Genomic DNA, 26,508 nt, shown 5'->3' with positions numbered 1-26,508 from the left:
TACTGTTTCAGTGAAAGAGGGAGGGAGAAGGGAGGGAGAGATGGAGGGAAGGAGAAAGGGAGGGAGGGAAAAAGGGAGGGAAGGAGAAAGGGAGGGAGGGAAGGAGGGAGGGAGGGAAGGAGGGAGGGAGGGAAGGAGGGAGGGAGGGAGGGAGGGAGGGAGGGAGGGAAGGAGGGATGGAGGGAGGGAGGGAGGGATGGGGGAGGGAGGGAAGGAGGGAGGGAGGGAGGGAGGGAGGGAGGGAGGGAGGGAGAGGTACTCGATAGATTGTGAAATGCTGCAGTAGAGATCTTGATACCCTTTAGCACGTTTGATGAAGACCATGGAGCCCTGTGTTCTGAGTTGTGTTTGGCTAAGCTGCTGCTCCCAGGCTTGCCCTGCATTTTGTGGCTAAGCTCTCAGTTTTTCCATGCTAGCCATTAACACCCACAAAGCTCCCTAAACCTACTTTAAGAAATCTGAGCCTAGCCAGTGGACATTTAGCAGTCTAGGTGGACAGCACTGTAGAATATTTTATCTAGATGTGGACACAGCTTCCACGGAATCTTCCTTATTTGTACATTTTTATTACAAAGATAATACAACCACATTTTTAAAAAAAATAGGGAATATGGGCTGATAGGATGGCTAAGCATGTAAAAGTACAAGCCGTCAAGCTTGAAAGCCTGAGTTTCCTTCCCCAGCCTCATATAGTAGAAGGAGAGAACCAACTCCCTAGAGATGTCCTTTGAACTCCACACACACTGTACCATAAATCTGAACACACACACACACACACTGTACAATAAATAAATAAATAAATAAATAAATAAATAAATAAATAAATGTAATTTCTAATTTTTGTTAAATGTTTAAAAGTTAAAATTAGTGGCATGGTGGCACACACCTTTAATGCCAGCACTCAGGAGGCAGAGGCAGGCAGATCTCTGAGTTTGAGGCCATCCTGGTCTACAGATTGAGTTCCAGGACAGCCAGGGCTACACAGAGAAACTCTGTCTCAGAAAAAAAAATTCATAACTTTGGTAATGTCCATATCTACAAGTCAGGAAGTCTGTCTTACTTAGGTTTCTATTGCTGTGGTAAAACACCATGACCAAAAGCAATTTTTAGAGAAAAGGGTTTAATCTAGCTTACAACTCTCAGGTCACAGTCCATCATCAATAGACATCAGAGCAGGAACTCGAGGCAGGAACCTGGAGGCAGATGCTGATGCAGAGGCCATGAAGGAGTGTTGTTTACTGGCTTGCTCCTCATGGCTTGCTCAGCCTGATTTTTTATAATACCCAAGACCACCAGCCACAAGGATGGCACACCCACAGTGAGCTGGTTCCTCCATATCAGTCATTAGTCAAGAACGTGTTCCATGGGCTTGGCCACAGGCTCTACAGGTTGTCTGGAAGCCAATCTGATGGGGATATTTTTTCAGTTGAGGTTCCCTCTTCCCTAATAACTCCAGCTTCTGTCAGGTCGACATACAACTAGCCAGCATAGAGGCCAAGAATGGAAATGAAAACCAACCATGTCTTTACTTTCTCTTAATTATTTACATTAGTGAAAGAGAGAGTTCACATGTGGAGGTCAAAGGACAACCTTCAGGAGTTAGTTTTCTCCTTCCATCATGGGTTCCAGGAATCCAATTCAGGTAGTCATGTTTGGTTTTTTGGTTTTTGTTTTTTGGGGTTGTTTGTTTGTTTGTTTGTTTTCGAGACAGGGTTTCTCTGTGTAGTTTTGGTGTCTGTTCTGGATCTTGCACTGTAGACCAGGCTGGCCTCGAACTCACAGAGATCCGCCTGGCTCTGCCTCCCGAGTGCTGGGATTAAAGACCACCACCCAGCTTGGTAGTCATGTTTGTATGGCAAGTGTTTTTACCCACTGAGCCATCTTGTCAGCTCATATCTTTATTTTCACTCACCTCTACCTGGAATTCCTCTGATTATAAATATAGGGGGTTGGGCCGGCCAGTAGTGGTACACACCTTTAATCCCAGCACTCAAGAGGCAGAGGCAGGTAAATCTCTGTGAGTTCGAGGCCAGCCTGGTCTACAGAGTGAGTTCCAGGACAGGCGCCAAAAGCTACACAGAGAAACCCTGTCTTGAAAAACCAAAAAAATTAAAAAAAAAATACATAAATAGATAGACAGATAGACAGACAGACAGACAGATATAGATAGATAGATAGATAGATAGATAGATAGATAGATAGATAGATAGATATAGCGGGAACCTCAGTAGCTTAGGCAATACCTAATGTATGTCTTTTTCACCAGGAGAAACCACAGAGTTTTCTTATTATCTCACAGATGTTGGTAATACTTCCAAGAATTATGTTCCTCCTATATTCAAAAATATCACTTGACCCACTATTATATGTTTTTGACATGTTTCATAAAATGTTTTGTTTTAATGATTTATTTTATTTTTATCTTTAATTATTTGTGTACATGCATGTGTGTGTGTGTGTGTGTGTGTGTGAGAGAGAGAGAGAGAGAGAGAGAGAGAGAGAGAGAGAGAGAGATTGTGCACATGACTGTAGGCATAGGTACCTGTGGAGGCCAGAAACATTAGATCTCCCTGGAGTTGAACTTACTATTTTTTAAAATAATTTCATATTATTTTATGTATATGAGTGTTTCTCTTGCATGTATGTTTATTCGCTGTAAGCATGCCTGGTGCATCAGATCCCCTGGAGCTGGAGTTATGAGTGGTTGTGACCACCACGTGGGTGCCAGGAATCAAAACCAGATCTTTTGCAAAAACAAGTACTCTTAACTGCTGAGCCATCTCCCCAGCCCTGGAGCTGAACTTTTACATATGTACTCTTAACCACTGAGCCATCTGTCCAGCCCCAGGTTTCCTAAAATTTCTAAGCCTGTTTTGTTACTTTGATTTATAGTTCAGATAACGTCTGTTGAAAAAAGTGTTTTCTAAACTAGCAACTGTTCTTTTGGTCTGCTTGTCCACAGGGATTCTAGCATTGTTCTCAAGGTCAGAGGACTTTCAATATTATTTTAAGACAGAAAAAAAAATTAGTTTCTTAGCTGAGACTTCCTGCTCTAGAGTTGATGGGCTGTTTTACTCAGTCCCTTGGGACTGATGCTAGTTTTCCAAACATCAGTGTTTTCTCTCGCAGGACTTCCAGAGAGCCTAGGAATCCGGACACCACACACAAGTTCCTTGTGATTGTTTCTAAAAGCTCCCAGGTTCTTCAAGGATGTTGATAGTCACCTAAAAAGCTGTATCTAGAGCTTTTAGGGTCAAAGACGAGGCTGTAGCATCCCCCACAAACTAAGCTCAACCACTGGCTCTCAATATGTTAATCAGAAGTACATGTAATGCTGTAAAGCAGTAAGAAGAGATACACTCAGTGTGGCTCCCCTGGGAGAAAGAACAAATGGAGGAACTCAGGGACCCCAAGTCTATCTTCAGCGCACTGGCAGGAGCTCTAGCTTTAAATGGAAGGCAAGAGGTGTGCACTGTTAAACCAGGCCGGGCCAAGGTGTGGTCAAGCTCAGCATTGTCTTGGCACTGGGCCTGTCAGGTGGTCCAAAGAAGTCCTTATTCCTTGAAAGACAATGAGATTTTGGGGAGAGTACTGCTGATTCAGGATCAGCCTCCCATCATGGATACCTGCCCTCATCTGGGTATCCCTCAGTGGGGAGAGGGGGGCCGTGTATGTGTTCAGTGAGGTTCTACTGTTCTGGGAATCCAAGGTGACTTCCTGTGTGCCAAGGGAAGCAGTTAACTCCAAGTAAAGAAGACAGACACAAAATGAAATTCAAGATGCTATGCCCGTTTTTGTTATCTGTGGGCCCCAATGAGGAGTCAAAGCCTCAAGCAAGCGCCTGTTTTACACCATTTCTATTGCATCCAGATACTTTCTTCCTCTCTCAAATGAACCCACAGGGGCAATCCGCTTTTATAACCCTAGTAAGTGCTAGGTGGTGCTTTTAAAGGGTTAGGTAGAAGTAGGTTGCATTGCCATCTTTAATTATTGCTGTCTTACAGGCTCATCAGTTAGCATCCATGCAAGCACAAGCTTTCACTGGTGGGAACGCCAACCCCCCACCTGCTAGCAACGAGGAAGAAGAAGATGAAGAGGATGAATATGATTATGATTATGAATCCCTTTCCGATGGTAAGAGAAACAGAGCCTGCTTCTGTGAGCAGGGAAATGCTTAGGTGATTTTTCTTTTCCCCAAAAAATAAATCTGGAACTGTATAGATAAGCAAGAGAGATTATTTTAATAATGTCTGGGAGTTTGAGAATCCAGTCACTTAGTGAGGACCAAGGAAGAACAGGGGCTCTGCTAAGCATCACAGCCACACTCCAGGAAGAGAAGGACAGCACAGGAAGCAATAGGGGGGGGTTGTCATTCCTAAAATGGATTTGTAGAGGAAGAGGTGGAATAATAGCAAAAAAAAACATTTTCAGCCTTTGAGTTTCTGAAGTGGGAGAAGCTCTTGGCGGACTTTTCAGAGTGTGCCTAAATCCTCTCTCTCCTGCGACATCCGCAGGGGACAGCTTCACTGCCCTGAGCTCTCTTCCTCATTGCCGTACTGTCCCTCTGGCAGTCTGGCACCAAGAAGAGGAGCAGCATTTTTCTTCCTCCCTGTAATTTAGTAATTTAGTAATTCTCAGATTACTAAACCAACAAGACATTTCCTTCCAGCCCCACCAAAGAGAAAAACATGAGCGACGGCTAATGACACAATTTTTAAAAATCAAATAAATCATGTTAACTCACGGTTACTAGTGAAGCATTCTTCTCAAGCCAGAATTGCACGTAATTAATCTCATTAGTAGGAGATTACAAAATGTTTTCTCCTGCAACATTACTGACAGTGGGCTTTCACTTTGCTGACCTCTAAAAGGCAACAGCATTCCCATGAGAAAATGCCAAACTTTTTTTTTTTTTTTAATGAGACAGCATCTCTTTTGTTTGGCCCTGACTGGTCTGGAAGTCTTGTTCCTCCCTATTTCACTTCCTACATAGCATTATATATTGGGTCGAAGGTTTGGCTGGGTGGTAGAGCATTTGCCTCATACAACAAAGGCCCTGTGATCCCTGGCACACATACGCTGCTTAAGGTAGACTATTTGCTAAATGTGTAGTTGTCCCCACACTGTAACCATTTACCATTGATGTAAAGATCACTAAGCCACCTCCACATATCAGCTTCCCATACTCAGGTTTGTTTCCAGTCACGTTTCAGTTCAAAGCCATCATTACTAGTGACAGTCTAGTTGTGTTCCAACTTAAAGTATAATACTAAGCAATATCCATTTAATATTTAGCCTTCATAATAGTTGATTATTTCATGCCATCAGTTAAGGGCCCACTTATTTGATCTGAAATGCCATGAGGTAATAAAAAGAATACAATTTGAATGGAGTCAAGACAATTTATTATCATCCTAGTCCTAAAAAGTCATGAAAATGCAAAAAGTTTTATACTGACACATTTACTCCCATGGAAATGCCCCCATAGCAAAACAAATTGATTCAGAGATTAAATGAAAAAATATTCCTAAGAAATCAGCCAGTCTGCTGCCTTTAATCTCTGCACTTGGGAGGCAGAGGCAGGCAGATCTCTGTGATTTCGAGGCCAGCTTGGTCTACAAAGTGAGTTCCAGGACAGCCAGGGCTACATAGAGAAACACCGTCTCAAAAAAATTTAAAAAAAGAACACCGTCTCAAAAAAATTTAAAAAAAGAAAAGAGAAGAAAAAAGAAAAAAAGAAAGAAAAGAAATCAGCCAATCCAGATGTTATTTGTTCCTGTAATAAGTTGGTCCACTAGAATATAAATTCTTCTCAATCATTAATTACTCTTGGACCTTTTTGTATTTTGAAAACAGGAATTTGAGCTTTTTAAATTATTGTTCTCAGTATTTATTTATGTATTTATTTATTTATTTATTTATTTATTTATTTGCAAATAGAAAAAAACGAACAGAAGAGAGAAAGATCTTTCTGGTTTATTTTGTGCAGGGGAGTAAAATTTAACTCTGCTCCCCACTGAATTTTTAAATTAGTTGTATGCATTGTTTAAAGCTGGGGTAGAGTATTTGTTGAAAGTGGAAGCCCACCAGACTCTACTCCTAAGGTGTGAGACTTTGGACAATGACTTTTCACCCTATGAACAATAAGTCTCTCTGATACATCATGAAAAAGTTCTATCCAGTGTTTGGTGATGCCCCTTACCACCACCACCACCACCACCACCACCACCACCACCACCACCACCACACACACACACACACACACACACACACACACACACACACACTTCCAACACAAACGTCTGGGATCTATGACAGCTGAAAGCCACTGTCATGGTTATTTCCCATTTCACTTAAAAGATCCCTCTGGCTAGCTGACTTCCAAATAAAATAGGCCTTGAAGTTATGGCATGCCTTGTAAAATTTGTCCTATGACAGCTTACGTAGGCAACCGTTAAATGCCTTAGCAAGCATATGGGTTTGATGGTGGTTGCAATGCCTCTCTCATTTCTCTGAGTTTAATTAAAGCCATACCAGAAATGTTACAGTCTTCACTAACTAGTAATATGAGTGGGCAGCCTATGGCATGATTAGCATTAACAATGTTCGCTTTTTTTTTTTTTTTTGAGACAGTGTCTCATACAGCCCAGGATGTCCTTAAATGCTCTATGTAGTTGAAGATGACCTTGAACTCCTGATCCTTTTGCATCCACTACCCTAGGACCAGGATTGGCTGTGTTTCCTTTGTTGCTAGTCCTTGTATCTATGACAGTCAAACTATTAGGTCTCTGAGATACTTCCTGTTTCACTCATCTTGTGATCTAACCTGTTCTTTACTCCACACCTTCATTTGATGTCTCTGGCTCGGTCTTAATTCTCCTCACCTGTGTTTTCCTTCTGGTTCTGTCTCTCTGTAGCAGATGTCCTTACTGCTTCCCCTGTTGTTAACAGTCAGGAAGGTAAACACCGTTTGAACCCGGTATTTTAACTGCATGGATGTCCGCATTATGTCTCTACTGTCTTGGGTCTGATTAGCATGGAGTTGTGACACTTCTGTGCGTAGAAATGCAGTGACATTGTTGATCTCTTGGTAAGCTGCATGGCCCTGATTTGTTATAAGGATATTTTGGTCTAAGCATTTGTGGTCCAAAAAGATAGTAAATCTGGAATGAGATATTAGTTCTCTTATTTTTCACTTTTAAAAAGTACAATCATAACATACTTCTTAGACTTTTACACTTGTTCTAGAGACGTCAAACATGGCAAAAATCTAAGATTATCTACCATACTTAGAAATATTTGCATTCTTGGGACTGGAGAGATGGCTCAGTGGTTAAGCACTGCCTACTCTTCCAAAGGACCCAGGTTCAATTCCCAACACCCACAAGGCAGCTCACAGCTGTCTGTAACTTAATTCTGTGGAATCTGACACCCTCATACAGATATACATGCAGGCAAAACACCAATGTACTAACAATAAATAAATTTTAAAAAATATATTTGCAGTCTTAAGATTATAACAAAAAAAAAACAACAATCATGAAGACTTTACTTTCCAATTAATTTAAATTGGGGAAACTTTGCATCGCGCATAACAATAAGTCTTCTCCCATGAAGACTGGCTTTGACATTTCAAGAAGCAAATAGCCTCATTTCGAGGGAAGGCTGATTACCTCATGAATGCACCACCTAGAAGTGCTTCTGCTGCTAGATCTTCCCCAGACCTGTGGCCGTCAGCCTCTTGACATAGGATACAACCAGCTGTGTACAATGAGCCTTCCGGTTTAGATTATGTCTGTATGGTACCAAAACTACTGGTAAATGAGACCATGAAACCTAAGCTCAATATATAGCCCAAGTTTTAAAACTGTGCTTCAAGCCATCATGTTAGTAATGCGTAGCCAGGAAGGACCTCAGCCATGCAGATATGTGCAGGTGGCTGGATACCCTCACACAAAGTGCCGAAGGGACGCATTTGGTTCTCTTTCACTGAAGCCTGATAACTCATTTTCAGACAATATTCTGGAAGACAAACCTGAAAACAAATCATGTGTTGACAAGCTTCAGTTTGAGTACAATGAAGAAATCCCCAAAAGGATAAAGAAAGCAGATAACTCTTCTTGCAATAAGGGAAAGGTAAGAGATGGCTTTTCTTTACTTGATTCTTGGTATTCTATCACTTTCAGCTGGGACTCCCCTCCCCTCCCTTCCTTCCTCACTCACCCTCAGATGCCAAAGACCACATGGAGATGTTGTGGGACACCTGCCTGTCACTTGTTATTACTTCACCCAGCCAATAACTACTGGAGGTATATGCGTGGCAGGCACTGGAGTGGTACAGGGGATGGATGGTTTAGGGGTAGAGACAGACCTGTAAGTCATGTTTGTAGATAAGTAAAAAGCTTAGTGATCTCACTGTGTAATCAGAGGATTGAGGATGGGCTCTCATGGAAGACGCTGTTTAAAGTTTTGCCCAAGTCTACAGAAACAGGGCATTCAGACCAAGAGGACAACTTGGTTGTTCAAGAAATTGTAAGAGGCTTTAAAATCATTTACACCAAGAAGATAAAAGGAAGGTAGATTATGAAGAGTTAGCAAGAATAACACAGACCAGAAAGACACGTGAGGCACCCAGGCCTCACTCTCAGGTGCCTCACAGCCTACGGACACTGAAAAAAAATCTATTCAGACAGCTGCAGTGTCAAAAATTTGAGCCAAAGCTCCTAAATCACCAATCCTCTATTAATTCAACAAATGTGTATAGACTACTCTGTGTATAAGATAATGGATTCTGTCCTGAGAGACATGAAGGATGAATTAGACACTTCCCTTTCCCTCAGAAAGGTGCTGGCATACGAGTGTGAAGAAATGCTGAGTAAGAGGAAGTTAGCAACGTGGGAGAAGTATAGAGAAAGTGCCTTGGGGAGCCAGAGCAAGGGGACTCCACCTTCTGGTAAAATGGTGTCATTTTCCCTTGAAAGGTGTATGACATGGAACTGGGAGAGGAGTTTTACCTCCCTCAGAACAAAAAGGAAAGCAGGCAGATTGCACCGGAGCTCTCTGACCTCATCATCTACTGCCAGGCAGTAAAGTTTCCGGGTAAGAGCAGTCGATATCATCTCTAATATTAAAAGTTACTAAAGGATAAAAGTGTACTATTTGTCTAATGGGGCACTATGAATACTGAAAAATAACTGAATTGTGTGACTGAAATAATTTCCACAGACGATTTCTGACTTTTCCACTTGTATTTTTCAAACGATTTGTTGTTTTTATTTTATGTGCATGGGTGTTTTGTCTGTGTGGATATATGTGCATCGTGTGTGTGTGCCTGGTGCCTTCAGACACCAGAAGAGAGCACTGGACCCCTTAGAACTGGAGTTATGGACAGCTGTGGTCTACCACAGGAGTGCTGCGAACTGAACTCAGGTCTTCGACAAGAACAGCAAGTGCTCTTCACTGGTCAGTTCGGGGTACATGCCTTCCCTTTGTCATTCTCTCACCAGCCACTGTGTTTGGGAGGCATCTACAGTAAACCAGCACCAGAGGCTTCCAGACTGGCTTCGGTCTGAGATTTCTTCAGAACCTCCAGAAGAAGTGTTACTGTTTCTCACCGAGTTATTTTCCCAAACTTTAACCAACCCCCGTGACCTCAGGGCTGCAGTATTCTGAATGTCTGGTGCTGGGAAGATTGCCACAAATTCAAGGCCTGCCTGGACTACATAATCCCATGCCTGAGCTGTGGAGTTGAGGCTCTGCCCAAACCACTCGATAGGAGTTGTGGGAAGGGAGAAAGTTTTCCCACTTGGCCATTTCTAGAAACACAAAGAACTTAATGTGATGAGCTGCTTCAAAAAAATGTATTCAGCTGGGCGGTGGTGGCACACACCTTTAATCCTAGTACACAGGAGGCAAAAGCAGGTGGATCTCTGTGAGTTCCAGGCCAGCCTGTTCTACAGAGCTAGTTCCAGGACAGCTAGGGCTGTTACACAGAGAAATCATTTCTCAAAAAAAAAAAGTGTATTTAATTCATTTAGTAAATGATAGATCTATGACTCTGAAGCCTGTCTGTCTCCAAAGTCCCTTCTGAATAACATCTACTCTGCCTTCTCATCAGGGTGTGTTATCCACCAAATTACGTGTCCCAAAATGGAGACCAAAAGGTAAAAAAAAAAAAAAATTAAAAATAAGCGAAAATAATCTCATACAAACAAACAAAAAAAGAAAAACAAAAAACAAAAATCTTGTGCCCAAGATTTCTGAGGAGGGGAAAGAGCTAGGACTGGAGGATCTGTCTGAATGTCAGTATTTAGGGCATAGAAATGTAGATGTAACCAACCATCTTATTAAATAAGAAACACAGAACCAATGCAAAGAAGAAAGCCAAGAGGTCAGAGCTAAGAGCTAAAACCTTACCCTTCCTCCTGCAGTGGTCCTACCTCTCCGAACCAGAGCTACTTCCTGTGTTAAAGTCTTTATATAGAGTTTCTGTTCTGCCTTCTCATTGGTTGTAAACCTAACCACATGACTGCCTCGTCACAGCCTGTCTGTATAGACCTCCAGGTTTTCTATGGTTGGTATTGAGATTAAAGGCATGTGTATCCAATAATGGCTGTATCCCTGAACACACAGAGACATGCCTAGCTCTGCCTACCAAGTGCTGGGATTACAAGCGTACGCCACCACTGCCCTGCTTTCCTATGGCTTGCTAATAGCTCTGACCCCGGGCAACTTTATTTATTAACATACAAATAACATTTTAATACAAATAAAATATCACCATAGAAAGCTGGCCTAGACAGAGGAGTCAGAATGCCAACCCTCATCTTTTCAAGATGTGCTGAACTCAGGTCCCGGCAAACATCACTTCTCACATTGCACCTGGCGAAGAGGACAGAGATGTTCAGCGACTATCTTATATAATGTTGGAGATTTAGGTCTGGAGATACTAGTGTCCATCTTACAAGCCCTATGAAAAAAAAATCAGAATGTTCTTAATTTTAAGTTTTCTTCCAGAAACTATAAAATGTTTGGCAGTTGCTACTGCTCATCTGCTAGCAAATCCTGTTGAAGGGGATATGAATGAATGAATATGGAGCAACTATTTCAAAACATACAGGAAGGTAGCATTTGAATTTAATTTTATGTGGTTAGAGAGATGGCTCAGCAATTAAGAGTACTTGCTGCTCTTGCATAGGATCCAGGTTTGGTTCCCACAACCCACATTAGATGGCTCTCAACCACCTCTAATTCCAGCTCCAGGAGATCTAATCCCTTCTTGTGGCCTCTTTGGGCACCAGGCATTCACATGTTGCACATATACATAAGAAGGCACACATACATACACCTAAAATGTTAAAATTTTAGTTTCACAGGGCATGATTTATGTCACATGAGTAAGTATGCCCTGGTCGTACTCAACACCAGTGATGCTTATTTTATTGTAGAGGAGGAAAGTTAACCTGTCAGCATCAGATCAAGTGTGAGGGCTGTACTGTTCAAGAATCAACACAAGCCTGTAATCCCAGCACTCAGGTGGCACAGCCCAGAGAACTGCCACAGGTTCAAAGCCAATGTGGTCTAATGTAGTGAATTCCAGGCCAGCCTGAACTGTAGAGGGAGCCCCTGTCTCTCAAAAAAAAGAAAATCATTATTGCTTCATGTTTCATTCTTTATAAATACAGGTAACACTAGAAATACAGAAACAACTCAACTAGCTTTGTCTTTTCTCAGGATTGAGTAAACTGGGAGCACAAATTCCCATGGATATTTCAATTCAGTGGGAAAGATAAAGTTATACCAAATAGAGAATTGTGGTAGTGTCCGGGGGCCATTTGGCCCAACTCCTGACTTGAAGTGCAGGATAAACATATATTTGGTTTTTGTTTGTTGTTTTGTTTTGTTTTGTTTTTTTGTTTTGATTATATAGCTTTGACTGTCCTCTATGTAGACCAGGCTGGCCTTGAACTCATAGAGGTCCACCTGCCTCTGCCTTCTTAGTTTAAACACATGGCTATTGTTCCTGGTATATTGTTTTAAAACACTTACAAAGCACTCTTTTTTTTAAGATTTTATTTTTATTTAGGGCTGTGTGTGTGTGTGTGTGTGTGTGTGTGTGTGTGTGTGTGTGCTAGCACTCGAATGTTCGTGTTTCACACATGCCCCAGGAGATATATTGTGGTGATACATTGTGTACCCTAATAAACTTGCCTGAGGATCAGAGGACAGAACCAACCACTAGATTAGACATAAAGGTCAGGCAGTGGTGGCACACACCCTTAATCCTATCACTCGAGAGGCAGAGATCTGTCTGGATCTCTGTGAGTTCAAGGCCATACTGGAAACAGAGCCAGGCAGTGGTGGCACACACCTTTAATCCCAATACTAGGAAGCACACATGCCTTTAATCCCAGGAAGTGATGTCTGGACAGAGAAAGGTACATAAGGCATGAGGAAACAGAAACTCACCCTCTTTAGGCTGAGGATTTCGTAGAGGTAAGAACTAGTGGCTGGCTGCTCTGCTTCTCAGATCTTTCAGCTTTGACCCTGATATCTGGCTCTGGGTTTTTTTTTAATTAAAAGACCATCTAAGATTTGAACAACAGAAGAGGGCCTCATATCCTCAGAGCTGGAGTTACAAGCTATTGTGAGCCACCGGATGTGGGTATTGGGAACTGTCGTCTGCAAGAGCAGCAGGTGCTCTTAGCCACTGAGCCATCCATCCTCTGACCTGACACAGCGCATACTCTTTATGTGCTGTTTGTTAGCAATTGAAGTTTCTCTACCCTGTCTATAATTTTATAGCTTTTCTCAGAATAATTAAAGTTATGTTCTCGGAGTCACTGTTATAATAACTTCTAAAAATTAACTGTTATTATAATTTTTCTGATGTACATGAGGAAATTATAAAATGTTTATTTTGTTGCCTTGTTGGTTTTGTGTTTGATAAATTAATAAGTTGACTTAGCAGTTTCAGTGAATCTCATTTTTCAGACTTATCTAATCTGGTCCCAGGAGCAAAGGCCTATAGTCCAGGTGCTTCAGAGGCTTAGGAAGCATTGTGAATTGGAAGCTTGTCTACATATGATTTCAAGGCCATGCTAGGCAGCTAAAAATGACCCTTTCTCAAACTTCAAAACAAAAGTGGGGGTTATTGGCTCAGTAAACTTTCTGGGCATTTGTAAAGACTCAAGATTCAATTCCCTGCGCTAAAAGATTAAAACACACACACATAAACAAACAAAATACCCAAAACCTTCAGAGTGCAGGGTGACCCAAGCCCCCCTAAGAGTAAAATAGCCTAGCAAGGCAATGGTGGTGCACACCTTTATTCCCAGTACTCGGGAAGCAGAAGCAGGCAGATCTCTGTGAGTTCCGGCTAGCCTGGTCTACAAAGCAAGTTCCAGGACAGCCAGAACTGTTACACAGAGAAACCTGTCTCAAAAAAAAGGTAAAATAACTTTTGTACAGTTGTGAACCAAATCCTTGGCCCAGGAAGAAGCAGAGATTGGGTGTCTCAATTCCCAGGACTGTGTTCTTTCTTAGGATCAAGGAAATAACTGAGGCTCTTTATGTTTATTTCTGCTATAGGGTTTGTTTCTCAGTTACATTTAATCCTTACATCTCTATGGCTTTTCCTTCTCCAAATATGTGTGTGTGTGTGTGTGTGTGTGTGTGTGTGTGTGTCTGTGTGTCTGTGTGTCTGTGTGTCTGTGTGTGTATTGATCCCTTCTTGGGATGTGGAGTCCCTCCCATTTAAAAAAATTATTATGTGTGTGGGAATTTTGCGTGCACATATGTCTGTATAAAATGCCCCACTTCTGGTTTCTAAGGGCACTGTCTGCCCATGGTACACAGACATACATGCAGGCAAAATACTTATGAATAATTTTTTCAAATGGACTCCACATCCCAAGAAGAAGAAACCAGTCTCCGTCTCCTCCTCCTCCTCCTCCTCCTCCTCCTCCTCCTCCTCCTCCTCCTCCTCCTCCTCCTTCTCTCTCTCTCTCTCTCTCTCTCTCTCTCTCTCTCTCTCTCTCTCTCTCTCTCTCTTTCTGTATCCCAAGAAATATTAGGTGACAAAGTCATTAGGCAAGATTTATCATGACTTTTATCTGTGACTTTGGCCAACACTAATGCCCTCTCTGAGCCTCAGTTTTCTGAATCTATCTCCTGTGCATCCCCACCCCCTTTCATTGAAAATAGATTCTTTTCTCATCAATATATCTTGATTACAGTTTCCACTCCCTCCAATCCTCCCAGTTCCCTTCCCCCCGCCCCCCCCCCCCCACACACACACACAGACACACAGACACACACACTTCAATCCAGATCCACTCCCTTTCTGTCTCTTATTAAAAAAAGAACAGGCTTCTAAGAGATAGCAACAGAACAACATAATAAAATATAAGAAGATAAAACAAAAACCATCATATCAAAGTGGGGCCGGGGAAGCATAAGAGTCAGAGTCACACTTGTTCACACACTCAAGGATCCTGTAAAAACAAACTGAAAGCCACAGTATATACGCAGAGGACCTATTGCAGATCTGTGCGAGCCCTGTGCTTGTTGCTTCAGTCTCTGTCCGTTCATATGACCTTTGCTCAGTTGATTTAAAGGGCCTTGTTCTCCTGGTGGCCTCCATCCCCTTAGGCTCTTACACTCTGTCTCATCTTCCACAGGGTTCCCTAAGCTCTGAGTGTTTCATAGTCTCTCTCTCTCTCTCTCTCTCTCTCTCTCTCTCTCTCTCTCTCTCTCTCTCTCTCTCTCTCTCTCTCTCTCTCTCTCATGTCTGGCTGTGGCCCTCTGTATTTGTTCCCATCTGCTGCAGGAAGAGGCCTCTCTGACGATGGCTGAATAAGGCATGAATCTATGAGTGTAGCAGAATATCATTAGAGGTCATTCCATCACTACTTTTTTAAGCCAATAGTATTTGGTTTTACCCTTTGTCTCTGGGCTATCTGGTCCCTGGTTCTTCGTCACCCCAGCAGTGTCGGATATGATCGTCTATACGTCTAAACACTTCTCTGTCCTTTCTCTGCTGGTGTTCTTAGAAGACCTCCAAACTGCTGCAGCCTAAGAAGTCACTCTCCAGAGGTTTAGCTGTGGGCAGTAGGGATGATTTTATGTCAGCTGCTTCCCTGGAGCCTTTAAGTCACTCTTCTTTTTTTTTTTTTTTTTTTTTTTTTTTTTTTTTTTTTTTTTTTGGTTTTTCGAGACAGGGTTTCTCTGTGTAGCTTTGCGCCTTTCCTGGGACTCACTTGGTAGTCCAGGCTGGCCTCGAACTCACAGAGATCCGCCTGGCTCTGCCTCCCGAGTGCTGGGATTAAAGGCGTGCGCCACCACCGCCCGGCTAAGTCACTCTTCTTATACTAGAGTTGGGTCTATGTGGTACGCATTCATTTTCTCATTCAGCAAATGCATACTGAGTTCCTGCTGTGCACCAGGCACCATGCCTGGCATAAAGGATCCAGGGAGTGATTGGAGGAGTGAGCAAGAAAAGCCATAAAACATCATCATCATAATACCTTTCCCACTGAGCCCTCAGACTAATCCTATGAGTAAGTTCCTATAATCACACCCATTTCTTAGATAGGGAAAAACAGGTTTAGTCAAAGATCATGCCAGAAGGATTTTTAAAATTATTTTTCCATTTTCTGAGATTATATCATTTCCTCCTTTGCTTTTCTCCCTCCAAACCATCCTATATACCCCTCCCTTCTCTCTTGCAAACTCATGGCCCATTTTTTTCATTAATTGTTGGTGTGTGTGTGTGTGTGTGTGTGTGTGTATGCATGCATGTACATATGTTCTTAAATACACAGTACAACCTGTTCATTCTGTATAATGTTAGTTGTATATATGGTTTTTTTTGGCTGACTACGTAGTATTAGACAACCAATTGGTGTGCTCATCCCTGGGGATGATCACTTCTCCCTCTTTCAGCATCCTTAAGTGACCATTACAGAAAACCACAACCAATTAGAAGGCAGAACTGTGGAGCCCAGGCCCAGAGGATGTATCTACATAACAACTCCTGCACCTGAGGCTTAGGGATCATTGTGGAAGAGGGGCAGAAAGGTTGTAACAGCCAGAGGATCCAGGAGATTATGAGATTACTATGAGGTCCTGTCTCCTAGGAATGTCAGAAGCTACACCCGTAAAGTCTCACCAACGTGTCTGCCTAATCATGAGCTGAACAAAGACAACAATAATAAGCATGCTAGAATGAGTGGGTGAAAGCTCACAAGGCCTCAACAAAGAATACCAGAAGGCTTATAATGTTGACAATATTGTACCCAGCTCATAATCATTCTTTCATCTCCCCAAGTTGAGTTGTTAGCCTCAAGGAATTAAATATTAACTGTAGCATATGCTGTACATGAAATTTTAAAACTCTTTCAGGCACACAGTTCATTAGGAATGTGTGTGTGTGTGTGTGTGTGTGTGTGTGTGTGTGTGGTGTGTGTTGTAATTTGGGGATTATTCTTTAATAACCATGCCATGTCTGTTGCATTTGTCTAGAGATTGAATAAACTCTGCTATAATTGCCTACAGTGCTATTATCAACCATGTTAACTATAATGGGCCTTCTGTGCTGTGTAACAAGGGAAAAGTAGGACTTCAATATAAACATTAATGAGGATGGAAAATGGCGAGCTCTCTTGCCTGTGGCTTTTGGCTTATTTATTTTCTTTTTATGAGAACAGGCCTGTCAACTCTAAATTCATCTGGCTCTAGCAGAGGGAAAGAAAGGAAAAGCAGGAAGTCCATTTTTGGCAACAATCCTGGCAGAATGAGCCCAGGGGAGACAGCATCGTTTAACAGGACATCTGGAAAAAGTAAAATCACCTTCTCTCAGTGTCTTCCCTTGGTCCTGCATGCTGGATGGCTCAGATACTTTGCTGTCTAACCACTTCCCTTGAATTTTGAAATGCACTTTTATTTTCATAGATGTTTACACTATCCAAGTACAACATAAATATCTTTTGATTGTTAATTTACTCTTTTAACTCACTAAAAATAGCATTTTTACTGAAGACAGTCTCACATTGTTTGCCTCAAAAGTGAAATTGGAAGCACCTTCCACCGTTCAAACAGTTCCTGGAACTGTGCCTTTTATCCGCAAGATACATCATTTCGTTTCTAATTATTTTTTATTGTAAAAGTAATAAATCCCCCCTAGTTAAAAGTCCAGCTGATACATGAGATGATTAAAATTCCTTTCCATGATCAGTGTCATGATGCTGTTTCTCAGAGCTGACCACTGAGAAGAGAAGTTCACTGTAATTTGTTCAAGAAAAAGAAAATGCTTTTAAAGAAAATCCAAATGGGATGTAATCAAACATAGTTGCTTAACTTCTTAGTTGCTCTCAGATGTCACACACACAGTGTGCCTGTGTGATACTCCTTTATATAGATACTTATTTAACTATGTCATCGATAGACTATTTGGTTTGCTTAGGGGCTTTGTTTTCTTGTGAGTTTCATACAGTTACATACAGATGTTGTATTTGCAAAGATTACCCACAGAACAAGGATGTACCGAGGCAAAAGGATTTCTGGATGTCTAATCTAAATTGACATTACTATCTTCATGTTATTCCTTGTTTTATTTATTTATTTACTTGGCTATTTACTTATTGGTGCTGGCAGTTGAGCCCGGATCCTTGTGCATGCTAGATGTGTGCCCTAACACTGAGCCACACCTCATCTTTTGACCCTCATTTTAAAACTCCATAGCCACCATGTTTTAAGGTAGCAAACTAACTCACAAGTAAAATTCGAGATACATTCTGCTCGTGTCCTTGCTACAACCGTGTATTTATTTGGTGTGCTGTTGAGAGCAGTCTTTCTAAAATGTTGGAAGTTTTGACATTAATCAGAGGCTGGTCTTTTGCGGGGAGTCTAGGTTCCTGTGAAGGAATTCGACCAACCTGGGAGGAATCGTCTTCTCCACTCAGCCCAAGCACATCCCTCAGCGCGATCATTAGAACTCCCAAATGCTATCATATCTCGTCACTGAATGAAAATGCCGCCAAACGTCTGTGTCGCAGGTATTCTCAGAAACTGATCCAGCACACTGCTTGTCAGCTGCTGAGGACCTACCCTGCTGCCACCCGAATCGACTCGTCCAATCCCAACCCCCTCATGTTCTGGCTCCACGGGATACAGCTTGTAGCCCTCAACTACCAGACGGATGGTAAGGGGCCTGCATCCTCATCTCTCTCTGCATCTTTAAATGTAGTTCCATATAAACATTTGTTTTTTCAAGATTTAAAAAAAAAGTCCAGACTGGGGCAAACATATGCGGGGGTGGGGGGGGTGGGGGGCCACGAAGGATGAGAAAGCAGGAAGCTGATAGGAATTGTGCTCCTGATGTTTTAGCGTTGATCTGATAGAGAAGTGGGTGATGATTCTTTTAAAAAGCACTTTTAAGCCCAAACTGTTCTTGATGGACCAATACTCAACTGAATTTAAAACTCTACGAGGGCAGGAATTTCCTACCATCATTTAATTAACCCCTTGTTCCTGTAAGTCAGAAAGTAGTGGCCTGTGATTAGGGTGTCGCATACCTCTCTTGAATTATGTGTGGCACTCCAGAAGCCGAGGGAAGAGGCTAACAAGTCCAAGGCTGGCTTGGGCTACATAGAGAGCTTGTCTCAGAGAAAAACGTAGTAGCGTTACTTTAAACACCACCCAGATGCTTTTTTGTGCAAGGTTCCAGAGTGCCTTGTAGTGACAAGTCCAGGTTCTCCTGCAGGTCGGGGACTAAGACATTTTGTTTCCATGTGGTGATGAAAAAAAAAAAAAAAAAAAAGAGTGATATTTCCTAGAAACTCATGAAAAATCTAGTCTTTCCTTTGAACAGGAGAGGTGCCAGCAGCCCCACTGTTCATCTCCCATGAACCGAATCTGAACCTGTGCTGGACCATAAACCACAGTGTGGCCCTGCCTCCAGCTGAGATCAGACCACAGCTCTTAACTCTGGCATAGCGAGGTGCCTGGCTCTGGTGTCCGCTGCAGCTGACGCTAAAAACATCTACTTATCGATCTTGGCCGTGTTTTGTTTCTCCCTCATCATTTTACTGTTTTCGGTTGAGCGTACCTAAGACGGTGTAGGTAGAGAAGCAACTCGAAAAGCTTCCTGACACAGGAAAAGCACTGCACAAATGTTAACTCTCCTCAAGAGTATGTGATCAGCTGTAAAAACAGTGTGATTGGACCCGCAAATGGAAATAATGGCGAAATACTTCCAGAGCTGTGAAAGTTTTCTTCCCCATTTCTTCTCAATCTTTCACAAGTGGCCCGTGGCTTCACCTCCTTGGCTCTGTCTGTAGCCCTGTGTCCAAGGCTTCCTGGGCTGTTATGCTACTTAAGTTTCTAAGTGCACTGACATAACTAGCAGAATGGTTTCCTCAAGGAAATGTACGGACACTTGGCTTGGGATGTGCCCTGTTCCTGAAGAGCCAGGACTGGTGCAGACACGCTGGCTCCAGTAATGGCAAAGGGCACCCTAGCTGAAGGGAATATAAGAAGCTGCCACTCCTGAGCCCATACCACAGTCCACAACACCAACTGAACCTCAGAGTGCCTTCCACTCACCTCTGCCGTCTTTAGTCTCCCCAAATCAAGCAGGGAGCGCCTGTTGGAGCTGCCCCACTCAAGGGAAGCCGATGACTATTGTGTGGTTCATCTGCAAGGTTCTCTGCATAGCCTTGCAACCCAGAAAGAGTACTGTCATCGAATCTCAATTCGGTTGACTGAGCCTTAAACATGTACCTGAACCTATGGGTCTGGATTTTTATTTTATTTTATTTTATTTGGTCCAGATCTGTTACTTTTCACATTGACATATTAGTTAATTCCTACTGTGACAAAAATACCTGACAAGAAGCAACTTAAAGAAAAAAAGGTTTGGGGATTCCGAGCACCCACATGGCAGCTCACACCTGTCTAGAATTCCAGTTCCAGGGCATCTGACTCCCTCACATGTTGTACAAATACCAGTGTACATAAAATAAAAATAAATAAATCATAAAAAGAAAGAGAAAGAAGGAAAGAAAGGTGTCTTAGTTAGGGTTTCTATTGCTGTGAAGAGACACCATGACCATGGCAACTCTTATAAAGGAAAACATTTAATTGAGGTGGTAGCTTACAGTTTCAGAGGTTTAGTCCATTATCATCATGGCAGGGAGCATGGCAGCTGGGAGTATGGTTGTAAGTGTGCAAGCAGACATGGTACTGGAGAAGGAGCTGAGATTCCTACATCTTGACCTGCAGGCAACAGGAAGTGGTCTGAACTAGGCATAGCTTGAGCATATATGAGACCTCAAAGCCCACCCCCACAGTGACACACTTCCTCCAACAAGGCCACATCTACTCCAACAAGGCCACACCTCCCAATAGTGCCACTCCCTATGAGCTTATGGGGATAATTACATTCAAACTACCACAAAAGGCTTATTCTGGCTTACAGTTTGAGAGGATACATTTAGTCATATCAGGGAAGGCATGGCGGGAGAATCAGAGGTCAGCTAGTCACAGTGCATCTGCAGTCAGGAAGCAGAGAAGGGACAAGAAATGGAGCCAGGCTGTAAAACCTCAAGGCCCACCCCTATTGAACAACTTCTTCCAGCAAAGCTCTACCTTCTAAAGGTTCCACAGCCTTCCCAAATGGTGGCCACCAGCTGAGGAACAAGTGTTTAAATTTACAAGCCTCTGGGGAACATTTCACATTCAAATCATAACAAGACATCTTCCAGGTACTTCTCTGTGACTTGAGAATCCAAACAGACAGATAGGCAATCAATATCAGAACAACCATTTCTCAGTTGTTCAAAATAATTCCTAGTGAAGAAGCACTTGATTTTCCAAGACCCTTCCTGTGCCCTGTCAGCCTCCTTATATCACAGGGCTCATTTACTTTGCCATTTTGTCGATGTCAGGGGAGCTTGGTGCCTTCCCAGGGTGTCTATGAAACTAGGACCCTCTATTCTCAAGTTTCCTGCCAACCTGTCAACCCCAAGAAGGTCAGAAGTGATCAGCCGGTCCATGCTCAATAAGAGCGACCATTGAGCCTGCAAACCTAAAGCTAATATGCACAGTTGTGGTTGCCGTTGGCCACAGTCCATCCTAGTTCTTTTCTCTGGGCCAGAATGAATCCTGCTCCATATACAGAACCCACAAGAATGTAAACATTGCAACCCCAGTCAGAAGAAAAGCTTCTTTCTAAAAAGCATTTATTATGCTTTATTGGATTAGAGTTCCAGTTTTCATAGTGATTTTTCAAAATCCCTAATACAAGGGTAATTATTATGAGTATGGTATCTGCCTACCACAGTGTTTTTAAGAATAGGAGACCATGCAGACAGTGGTATGTCTGATTTACCCTCGTATGCATCAGTTCAGATGGGCCAAGCAGGATGTACTGGTTCATGTGCTTTCTTTCATTTGGTTATAAACAGGGGTTTCCAAAGTGCAGATGACCGCTAGACCTCGCCTCGGAGACAGGAAGAGGACTAGATTTGAGCCCCTCTTTATTTCAAACTGAGCAGCTTCACAGAAATCTGTTCTACATACTGGAGAACCAAATGGGATCTTGGCTAAGCAAAGGTGCTTGAGAGTTTTTCAAAGCTGAGAATGGTACACTTAGACCCACCCAGACAGGCAGCACTCTGAGGCAGGAGCAGGCCGGTCTCTGTGAGTCTGAGGCCAGCATGGTCCACACAGTGGGGCCCAGTCTTTAAAAAAAAAAAAAAAAAAAAAAAATTAAAGCTATTAGAGTCAGGCAGTCAGGTAGCACACACCTTTAATCCCAGCACTTGGGAGGAAGAGGCAGGTGAATCTCTGTGAGTTCCAGGCCAGCCTGTTCTACAGAGCAAGTTCCAGGATAGCCAGGACTGTTACACAGAGAAGAAACCTTGTCTCAGAAAAAAAAAATAGGTTAGGTTAGGCACAGTGCTAAGGAGGTCTGACTCCAAACCTAAATGAAGGTAGCATCCTAAGTGTGAATCACCATTACTGTTGTTAAGAATGCTAATTGATTATTCTTTATCTGCTTAAAACTAGAAGTTTTTGGACTTTTTTTGTTTTGTTTGTTTGTTTGGTTTTTGGTTTTGGGGTTCCCCCCCTTTGGATTTTTTAAAATATGTGCAGTAAGAGACTGTTTTGACTGCAACCCATCATGAGGTCGGACAGGGATTTTGACATTGTGGTGTCATATCAGTGCTCATAAAGTTGTGTCCGATTTTGGATTTGAAGATTAAGGATGCTGTGTTTTCAAACTGGGGTAAATGTCCATTTCATATTTAACCACCACCAAGTGGGCTCATTTGCTTCACTTTCTCAGCCATCATAGCTATGTCTGGTTCATGGTCACCAGGGAAGGGACCGCACAGCCTCTTTCAGCCAGTCACATCAGCACAGGAAGGAAGCTGACAAATGGGTGCTATGCACTAATTCAGCAAAGGAGACCAAGGCCCGAGGAGCTTGATGTGCCTAATACATCTTCTCCAGGAATCCCTGCACATACGCTTGGCCAACCTCAGATACGTGGAAAACTTTTATACACAAGATGCGAGAGCAGGGGCCAAGTCTTTGTTGTTTCAAGGCACTTAGTTCGCTTCCCCTTGATGTTGGTTCACGGAGCAAAGTTCACGCGGCACATGGAAGGAATCCACCAGAGGGAACATTTGTCAGGTGTGTCTCGTAAACCTTTTGCTCATTTGGGCAACGTTTCTACAGACGGAGCCATCAGATGAGCATGTGAGTGTGGAAGAGTCCAGAAACTGTGCGGTCATTCATCAAAAACTGTGCCAAATAAAATTTGGCGACGAAACACTCAAAGCCTTTGTGACGGTTCCTAAAGTTTATGATTGAGGAGGCTGTGGACATGATGTGAATCATATGTGATGGCTTTTTTCATATTTAACTATAAAAAGGGGTAAAAAAATTAATTATGGGCTGAAATTAAGATTTCAAGGAAATGCTGTTTTTCTTTCTTGTATCATTAAGATTTTATCTTACCTTTGAAATAGCAAGAATTGGCCATAAAATGGTCTGCATGGTTTGGTATTTATGGATGAAAAAATGGAATGTTTCTTTCCCAAAATAATGATTTTGTTCCAAACTTCAGTGTAAAATAAGGTATTTACACAAGGTTTCTGATGGATGTGATGACATTTTCCTTGCAAAAGGAGTTTTTAATAGACAAAACCTAGCTTGGAGTTGGAATGTGGGGCATTTCCATAGACTATAAGGGAAGTGTTTTTTGTTGGTGGTGGTTTTTTATTATTATTATTATTATTATTATTATTATTATTATTATTATTATTACCTCTGTTACCTGCTGCACCTCTGTATCTTTGAGACTCCTAACACAACCTGGCACATAGTTAGCATTCATCAGTCTATGGAGTGTGTCTCAGGGTTTCTACTGCTAAAAATACCATGACCAAAAGCAGCTAGGGGAGGAAAGGGTTTGTTTCAGCTTACAACTCTCAGGTTACACTCCTTCACCTAAGGAAGTCAGGACAGTAACTCAAGGCAAGAACTGAAGCAGAGGCAATAGAGGAACACTGCTTACTGGCTTGCTTTCCAAAGCTTGCTCAGTCAGCTTTCTTATGCAGCTCAGGACCACCTGCCTAGGAGTCGCATGACCCACAGTGGACTGGGCCCTCCCACATCAGTCATCAAGAAAGTGCTCTACAGAATTGTCTACAGGCTGATCTGATGGAGACATTTTCTCAGTTGAGGTTCCTCTTCCCAAATAACTCTAGCTTGTGTCAAGTTGGCAAAAACTAGCGAGCACATAAATGGCTGACTGCCTCTTCTTCATGAAGTACTGTGTAATTTTGGCTTTCTTTGTTCTACAGATCTTCCTTTACATTTAAATGCTGCAATGTTTGAGGCAAATGGTGGCTGTGGTTATGTTTTGAAGCCCCCTGTCCTGTGGGATAAAAGCTGTCCCATGTATCAGAAGTTCTCTCCGCTGGAAAGGGACCTAGACAATATGGACCCTGCCATCTATTCTTTAACTGTGAGTATGCCCCTGTTATTAGAGGGATGTAGCATTTAAGCCTCCGGGAATAAATACAAACTGGTCTGGAATTCTGGGTACTACAAAGCTGTCCTGTTTCAGATCATGTGGGTTCCACAGTAATTTGTTTCTCAGAAAGCAGTGGCTGAGGTTAGGCATGCTGTCACAGATTCTGTGTTTCTGAGCCGAGCAGGTGGAGTTATAAGATTCCTGCTTTATTTCACAAATGGTCATTTTTGTCTTCTGGGGTACACAGAATCATAACTGGGTGTCCCTGTAAACGTTGAGCTCTTTCCTAGATCAGAGAGACTGGCATCTGTGTGTACACACCAGGGGGCATATTACCTGAATCTAGTCTAACCCTGGGCTCCTATTACTTAAATCATCACTGAGTTATTGGCAAAACTCTACAGATTGCTGCCTTCAAATAGAGAACTGCAGGTCATTAGTCACCTCTACTTCCTCATTAATTTGCTCCCTCTTAGCCAACAGAGAAAAAAATAAAGGCAGGAGAGGAGAGAGAGGGGCGGGGGAGAGGGGGGGGATGGAGGGGAGGGAGAGACTGGAGTCATTTCTTCTCTCCATCTTTAAATCTCATTTTTCTCTTTCCAAAGGAAGCATCCTCATGACACTCCAAATCCCCGTGATAACGCTGTTCACATGTTCTCTCATCACCCAAATTGCTTTGTCTCTCGCCCTAAGCTGGGAGAACTGTTTTACCTTTTGTATTAGACCATTTTATTAAGGGTAGGGTGTTGATTTATCTTTTTACAGAAGGCTACTGTAGGTGACAAGGAAACCCAGGACAATGGCTCACTGAGGTGCCTATTAACGTCAAAGCGGACGCTGTCTGCCAGCCTCTCTCAACAGCCTGTACATGTCACAGAGATGTCCTGGCTAGCATACCCTGCCGCCTATCCTAAACTCTCCAGCCCAGCTTGTCTGACTCCTGTCTAACCTAGCTATTTTGGCTACTTGGTTCTTTTACCCTTTTGCCTCTTGGCTGCCGCTCTGGGTTCCCATGCTCCTGGCCTCTTGGCTTCTGGCTTTCCCCTCTCCCCTGCCTCTCTCCTCACATGGCCCAGTTCAGTCTGAACCAGTCTAGAGGCCTCTGGCTATGCTCTAGCTCGAATCTACAATAAACCTCCCCCACCATACCTAGGAGCAGTGTATCCCCATTTCATCTTTTTTTTCGTTCAGCTGTGAGTTAATTTCTGTTAACAGTATCCCATGGCTTGCTCCAAATCTATTGAAGAAGATTTTGTAGTTGTAACATATGTTCCTGCAGCATTTAAAATAGAAAATAAATGGCAAACTCCTGTTTACAGGAACAGGGTCTTCTTTTCTCTTGACATCTGTAAGACATGCTGTTTCATTTCAGTGCTTTTTTTTTTATCATATTTCAAATTTTGTCCATTGAGAGGTTCAGTCTAAGTGAATGTTATAAGCACAATAGGATTTTCACGTGTTCTAGACACGTGATTACCCGATTACAGTCACTTGTGTCTGTTTAAGGGTTTTAGTAATCATTCACCATATCCACTGCAGCATTCTCTGTGGACAGAAGCTGAGAGAACTGGTGGTTCCTTTGCTTCTCTGTCATCCTGTGTGACCTCCATCCTTCATCTTCCCCTTTAGATCATCTCTGGCCAGAATGTGTGCCCCAGTAACAGCACCGGAAGTCCATGCATTGAGGTTGACGTCTTGGGCATGCCCCTGGACAGCTGCCACTTCCGCACAAAGCCCATCCATCGAAACACTCTGAACCCAATGTGGAACGAACAGTTTCTCTTCCGGGTTCACTTTGAAGATCTTGTATTTCTTCGTTTTGCAGTTGTGGAAAATAACAGTTCGGCAATAACAGCTCAGAGAATCATTCCACTCAAAGCTTTGAAACGAGGTAGGATAAAGTTTCCAAATAGCATCTTCAGTGCTGAGGGCATTTTAAAGCAGAGACTGAAGTAAGGAAATAAAACCAAAGAGGGGACCCGGGAGGTGGTGGTGCATGCCTTTAATCTCAGCACTCAGAAGGCAGAGACAGATCTCTGTAGTTTGAGGCCAGCCTGGTCTACAGAATGAGTTCCAGGACAGCCAGGGCTACACAGAGAAACCCTGTCTTGAAAAAAACCAAAAAAGACAAAACAAAAACAAAAACAAAAACAAAAAAACAATAAAGGGAGAGCTGGGGTGCCATAGTAGCAAAATGAGCCATAGCTGGGGGTGAAGCCTAGCAGTACTGGAAGGGTAGGTGTTAGATTGTTAGATGAAAGGCGAAGGCCAGCACCGTTGGGTTGTGGGTTGGCTTTGGTGTGGTCCTCAGCAATGTTGGCTCTTTGTGTTGCCTCCAAAATTCTGATGTGCATGAGATTCTCCTGGAGCTCTTGGTAATAAAATATAAACTCTGATGCAGTAGGGCTGGAGTGCAGTCTGAGATTCTGCCTTTGAAGTGCTTCAGGAAAGCTGACTGC

At 42.7% G+C, this 26,508-nt stretch overlaps 1 protein-coding gene across 1 annotated transcript in view; it reads left to right on the top strand.

The window, feature by feature from the left end:
- Plce1 (phospholipase C epsilon 1) overlaps positions 1 to 26,508 on the top strand; it is a 263,328-nt gene that overhangs the window by 218,395 nt on the left and 18,425 nt on the right. The window contains exons 19-25 of the mRNA XM_059258527.1: positions 4,005 to 4,134; positions 8,015 to 8,136; positions 8,982 to 9,099; positions 16,710 to 16,841; positions 17,912 to 18,202; positions 23,877 to 24,040; positions 25,679 to 25,940. Of these exons, the coding sequence (XP_059114510.1) occupies positions 4,005 to 4,134; positions 8,015 to 8,136; positions 8,982 to 9,099; positions 16,710 to 16,841; positions 17,912 to 18,202; positions 23,877 to 24,040; positions 25,679 to 25,940 (1,219 nt within the window). The remainder of the gene's footprint in view (positions 1 to 4,004; positions 4,135 to 8,014; positions 8,137 to 8,981; positions 9,100 to 16,709; positions 16,842 to 17,911; positions 18,203 to 23,876; positions 24,041 to 25,678; positions 25,941 to 26,508) is intronic.

This window comes from Peromyscus eremicus, chromosome 1 (genome assembly GCF_949786415.1).
Source record: "Peromyscus eremicus chromosome 1, PerEre_H2_v1, whole genome shotgun sequence".
NCBI lineage: Eukaryota > Metazoa > Chordata > Mammalia > Rodentia > Cricetidae > Peromyscus > Peromyscus eremicus.
The sequence above is the reverse complement of the archived record's forward strand: the minus strand, read 5'-3'. Positions and strand labels throughout refer to the sequence as shown.